The 6,000-nt window shown below is 54.6% G+C and overlaps 1 protein-coding gene and 1 non-coding gene across 4 annotated transcripts in view; one reads left to right on the forward strand and one right to left on the reverse strand.

Annotated features, from left to right (window-relative positions):
* The window catches only part of CCDC136 (coiled-coil domain containing 136), a 30,082-nt gene extending 25,585 nt beyond the window's left edge, over positions 1-4,497 (forward strand). For 2 of the 3 annotated variants that reach the window (XM_055131564.1, XM_055131570.1), the window contains one exon: positions 4,251-4,388. Coding sequence is in view for 1 of the 3 variants with exons in the window: in XM_055131578.1 (XP_054987553.1) it covers positions 4,251-4,358 (108 nt within the window). In the remaining 2 variants the exon portion in view is untranslated. Of the gene's footprint in view, positions 1-4,250 lie in introns of all 3 variants that reach the window. The other variant, XM_055131578.1, reaches the window with a different exon arrangement.
* A 776-nt stretch (positions 4,498-5,273) lies between these two features.
* Positions 5,274-5,382, reverse strand: LOC129401400 (U6 spliceosomal RNA). Its single transcript, XR_008628317.1, has one exon. It is a non-coding gene; the product is annotated as a U6 spliceosomal RNA (small nuclear RNA).
* Between the last annotated feature and the right edge of the window lie 618 nt (positions 5,383-6,000).

A 6,000-nucleotide genomic window follows, 5' to 3' on the forward strand; every position in this document is an offset into this window, starting at 1 on the left:
TCCTCCCTCCACTCTCCATCTCTGTGAATGGCTTTGGGGCCTCAGTGCAGGGCACTTATCCCTGTGTCCTTTTCTCTCCTCCCTCCCCCCTTCCTTCAGCCCTTCTCCTGCCTCCCTTTTGGCAGTCTGCTCACTCCCCAGGTCAGTGGCCTCTCGGACCATTCCCAGGTTTCTTTGGTCAGTGTTGGGGGGAGCACCTAGGTGGGGGTCACGAGGACACCCCGTGGCGGGGCGGGGGGGGGGTGCAGGCGGGCTCAGCTCAGCTCCTTGGCACAGAAGGCGAAGGCTCCACCCGCCACGGGGCCACGTCCTGCCCCTGTGGTTCTGGACTTGTTGGCCCCTGAGGGGTGAGGAAAAGTGCTCATTTGTTATTTGGTCACTTGCAGCTCAGCCAGGCGCAAGCAGGCAAGGGAGGAGTTCCTGCTGAGGGTCTGCTCGGGTGTGACTGCTCTCTGCAAGGGCCACTTGCACCCCAGTGCACAGCCCCCCCCCCCACCAGCCCAGGGCTGGAGGCCATGGGTGGCCACAGAGCGGTGGAGACGGGCCAGTGTAACTCTGCTTCTGACAGGCGTCGTCCCGGGGTGCTGAAGGCAGAAGGCATGATCTGGGCTTGAGTTTCTTCACACGGAAACAAAAGAATCCCTGGAAACAAACCTTGTGCTCCTGTGTCAGGATCAGACCAGTCCGCTGTGTGACAGACCCCTGCGACAGGCCACTGTAGCACATTCCTCTCCCGATGGCCCACTCCCAGCTGGGGAGATGCTCTTCCTTTGACCCCATGGGCTTCTTCCTTCTCTCTGTCCTCTCGGTTTCCTAAACAAAACTACTATTTTTTTTTTTTGGCCGGGGTGGGGGGGGGACACACCTAGGAGTGCTTAGGGCTTACTCCTGGCTCTGCACTCAGGGTTCACTCCTGGCAGGACTCAGACGACCATATGGGGTGCCGGGGATCCAACCTAGGTCACTCAGGTGCAAGGCAAAGCACCCTCCCTACCTGCTCTACTTAACTGTCCAACCTCTATTTGACTTCTATTTTACCTCTGTTTTTTAAAGTACTTTTATAAATGGTAAAATATTAGATAAAGGGGGCTGGAGCAATAGCACAGTGGGTAGGGCGTTTGCCTTGCACGCGGCCGACCCGTGTTTGATTCCCAGCATCCTATATGGTCCCCTGAGCACTGCCAGGGGTGGTTCCTGAGTGCAGAGCCAGGAGGAACCCCTGTGCATCACCAGGTGTGACCCAAAAAGCAATATATATATATATATATATATATATGTTATATATATACATATATAACATATATATATACATATATATGTTAGATAAATACTGAACATCAGAGCACACCCTTCTGTGAGGCCTCTGCACGCCCAGCCCCGTGCGCCCCACCTCACCAACACACACAAGCCCGCCAGTTCATTGTTAGCAGTTCGCAAGTGATAAAGAAGGCAGGAACACAGGAACACAGCCAGGAAACGGTGCCTCGAGGCTGCAGGCTTCGTATTCTCCAGTCAGCCAGTTGGGTTTCTCGATTCTCTCTTCATTTTTAGCCGTTTGTTTTCCCCCTGGTCGCTTCCCAGTAACTAGGCGAAATGACTTGTTTCCGCAGCCTTGGCTCACATCTGCTCCCTGGATAACTAATCGCCCCTTACTCATCACTCTTCATTCCTGGTGGCCCCAAAGCCCCCTGGCATCTCGTGAGTGTCTCTTGTGCTGTCACCCCTTGCTCACGCCAGGCCGGCTTCCCTGTTCATGCTTCTAGCCCGTGAGCCTGGGTTATTTTTCCTGTTTGTTGTTTGGAATTAGCCCTGACCCCATGGTTTCAAGCAGTCCCTTTCTCCAGCTTCGTCCCAGCCCTGAGGTGACAAGCCTGCCCTCCCGCTGCAGCCCCGCGCGAGGGCGGTTTCTCCCGTCACTGCTCCAGCCCGTCCCTCCCAGCCGGCCCAGGGCACAGTCAGGCCACAAGTGGGGCTGTTGTCCTACGCATTTTGTTTTGGGGCCACACCCAGTGGTGCTTGGGAGCTATTTCTGTCTCTATGCTCAGGAGTAACCCCTGGCAGTGTTTTCAAGGGACCACATGTGGTGCTCGGGACTGGAAACCGGGCCAGCTGTGTGCAAGGCAAGCACCTTAGCCCCGCACTGTTTCTCTCACCCTGCCATCTGATTCATCGATTCCTCACATCCCCTCTGAGGAGACTATGAAGACCATTTTCCCCCCCTCCATTTTGGGCCACACTAGCAATGCTTCTGGCTCTGTGCTCAGGGGCCACTCCTGGCTTACTCTTTTTGAAATTTTATTCTTACTGTTTTGTTTTGAGGCCAGACGTGGCGGTGCTCCGGGGTTACTTACTCCTGGCTCTGCACTCAGAAATCACCTGGTGGTGCTCGGGGGACCAGTAACCGAACCCAGATCAACCACGTGCAAGTCAAACACCCTACCCGCTATACTACCTCTGCGCCCCGTCCCCTCAGAGCTTACTCTTTTTTTTTTTTTTTTTTGCTTTTTGGGTCACACCCGGCGATGCACAGGGGTCACTCCTGGCTCTGCACTCAGGAATTACCCCTGGCGGTGCTCAGGGGACCATATGGGATGCTGGGAATCAAACCCGGGTCAGCCGCGTGCAAGGCAAACGCCCTGCCCGCTGTGCTATTGCTCCAGCCCTGCAGAGCTTACTCTTGACTCCACTCAGGGATCGCTCCTGGTGGGACTCAGGACCATGTGGGGTGCCAGGGATCGAACTCGGGTTGGCCTCATTCAAGGCAAATGCCCTATATGCTGTACTGTCGCTCCAGCAACCCCCCTCTCCCTCTCTCTCTCTCTTAAGTCATGGAGAATCTCAGCAAACATCCTAAGTCTGATGGTATGCTTTCTGTGCTTGGTCATTTCAGTTCCTCAGCATGAAAGTCTGACTTGGCTTTGGGACACTCAGACTATCTCATTACTCATCCAGTCTCAAATCTTGCCTCTGACCAGCCTCAGGGCCCCAGTTCTCCTCTAGGGGCTGGGGCTCTTTCCTCCTTTAGGCGTGCCAGGCTGACGTTTTAATTTGTTAATTTTTGGATTTTGGGCCACACCTGGCAGTGCTCAGGAACTGTTGCCGGCTCTGTGCTCAGGAATGGCATTGCTTGGGCTGTGGGTGGGGGACCATATGCGATGTTCAGCATCTAGCCAGGATGGGCCACAGGCAAAGCCGGGGCTTTAACCCCTGTGCCGTCTCCCTGGCCTCAGGCCGCCTGGCATTTTCAGCAGTGCCCAGGAGGATGGAAGCATCTGCGCATTTACGCATTTGGGGATCTGTGGGTTCCTCTGTGTGTCCACCTCCAACAGCTGGACTTTACTTCTCTCTCCTGTACTTAGGAGCACTTTATACACAGGAGATTCTCCTTGCTCTTTTATGGTGAGCTCAGAAATCTCCCTGTACTCTAAGAATTTCTCCTCAATAACAGATCATCCTCCATCTTTACCTTCTTCCATAGCTTACACCTGAAGATGCAAATGCTGGCTTTTATTAAGATCGTAAACTAAGAAAAAAAAAAAAAGGCATAACATAGGAATTATTTTCCCAGGTCTGTGTTTTCTTGTCCAAGGTTTCCCCTTCTGTAGATGATGTATTTTTGTGGTCCTTTTGGTCACGGACCCGTGTGGAAGGCCCCCGCGGACTCCCGTGTGCCCAGCAGCCAGCACACGGGGTTGGGGGCCTCTGGACGGGCCCAGCCATTCATTCGCCTCTTAGGGCCCCGGCAGGCTCCTGTGGATTTCCTTGAATCAACTTCATTCTCCACACGAGATTCTCCGTGCTCCCTGGATTTGCTCTCCTCACCATCCCCTCGGTCTGACTCCCCTCTCCCTCCCTCTTGATGCTGGGGTCATTCTTCATAAAGTGCATGGGGCGCTGAGGCTTTCTAGCCAGACACCCGGTTGGCCGTCTTCCTCCTAACATGCCATCTAGGCTTTCCCCTGGCAACCCCCAAGCCTGCTGCTGCACACAGAGCCCGGGGCGCCCCTCCAGGCCACGGGGAGGAAGGAGCTGGCCCCTCGGGAGGTGGTAGCAGTTTGCTAGTGGGGCCAGGACTGAGGACCCCCCTGTCTTCTCCCGTGGTTTTCCCGGCAGAGACCATCCCTGGTCCTGTGCCCCAGCGACATGGTCTCCGGCATGGCTAGGCAGCAGGGAGGGGGTGGAAGGTGGGACCGGGCTTGGGGAAGGGGTCCGGAGGCCGGGTACTCACCCCTTGTTTTTGGTCCCCACAGAACATGTTTGGGATGTGGAAGCCTATAGTGTTCTTGGCTATCGCCGCTGTGGCTCTGTATGTGTTACCCAACATGCGACAGCAGGAGACAGATTACTGCCTTCATTGAAGGGAGACCCGGTCGGCGAGGAGCCACATCCCCCGGGGCTGCGACCCTCAGCTTTGGGGAGCGCACACTGCCAGGGCCCCCCTCACACCCGTCCCACGTGTTCCTGTGTCCCCTCGATCCTGAACCTGAAACTCTCCAGGCTGGGAAGGCTTGTGGGAAGCAACGGTTCCCATCTCCTGCCTTGCGTTAAGAAACTGGGTTCCTTGTAATTAAATATCAACCAAACTCACACGTGTCTGTGGTTTTCTTCCGAGGGTGAAAGCCTGCGGGCACAGAGCCGTTCCCTGGAGTGCGGTGCTCAACGGGGCATGGCTTTCCCAACTCCACACCGTGACCTCGGCAAGGCGGCCAGCCAGCCAGAGCTGGGTGGGTATACCCAAGAACTCCGGCTCAGAAACTCCTCTGAGCCCCGAGAGACGGGTGGGGTGCATTGTGGGAGGGTGACCAGGCCCCCACCTAAAGTCTGGGGGGAGCTAAGGCCTGAATGGGAGCTTGTGACCCAGGGATGGGTTTGCTGTCAGAGGCAGGCATGGGCAGTTAGCAGGTGACATGCACACACTCAATTTGACCTGAGAAAAAGGAAAAGAAATAAAGGGAAATAAAATAAATAAAAGGAAATCCTCTCTTGGACCTGAGCGAGAACTCAGAGGTCTGGAGAGCATCGGAAGGCTGACTTCAATCCCTGGTCCCGCCTGGTCCCTTGAGTACCTCCAGGAGCAGCTCCAGGAGCTAGAAAACACAGAGAGGGCTGGAGAGAGAGTCCAGGGCTGACGGTGCCTGCTAGGCTGCGTGTGCAGACCCCGGTTGGATCCCGAGCACTGCATATGGTTCTCCCAAGCACCATATGATCCCCGAATACAGCCCAAATAAAGCCCTGAGCACCAAAAACCAAAAAACAAGCTTTGGGGATTTTTTAAAAATATGGATGGAAGGCATTACAAATTTGCGTGTCATCCTTGTGCAGAGGCCATGCTGACCCTCTCTGTCGTTCCAGCTTTAGCATATGTGCTGCCAAATCGGGCACAAAACAGAACAGTTTTTAAAGAACAATCACCAGAGCCATAGTGTATAGCAGGGAGAGAATTTGCCTTGCATATGGCCAACTTAGCTTTGATCCCCAGCACCCCAGAGGGTGCTCCGAGCCCTGCCAGGAATAATCCCTGAATGCAGAGCCAGGAGTAAGCCCTGAGCACTGCTGGGTATGGCTTAAAAAAAAAAAAACTTTAAAAAAAGAATGTTCTTTGGCTTTTTGTCAGGAGTTTCTCCTGTCTCTACACTCAGAATCACTCCTGGCGGTGTGCTGAGAACAGTATGGGATGCTGGGGATCAAATCCGGATTGGCCACGTGTAAGGCAAGCGCTTTACCCGCTGTACTGTCACTCCAGCCTAAACCAAAAAAAAAAAAAAAAACTTTTTGAAAAGCAGGGTACATAGTCTTTAACTGAGAAACATTTCAGGAAGGAACTGAGCCCAGCAGAGTCAGGAGAACCAATAAGGCACAGTGAAATGGTCCCCAGGCACTAGCCAGCGCCGAGCACAGCAACCATCTCGGGTGCAGGTTTGGGGGGGGAGGGGAGGAAGCCAGAGGCCTGAAAGGGGACGTCAGATGCACAGGGTGGCTGGAGGGGGCGAGGAGGAGAGA

Source organism: Sorex araneus, chromosome 1 (assembly GCF_027595985.1).
Source record: "Sorex araneus isolate mSorAra2 chromosome 1, mSorAra2.pri, whole genome shotgun sequence".
In the NCBI taxonomy this organism is placed as follows: Eukaryota; Metazoa; Chordata; class Mammalia; order Eulipotyphla; family Soricidae; genus Sorex; species Sorex araneus.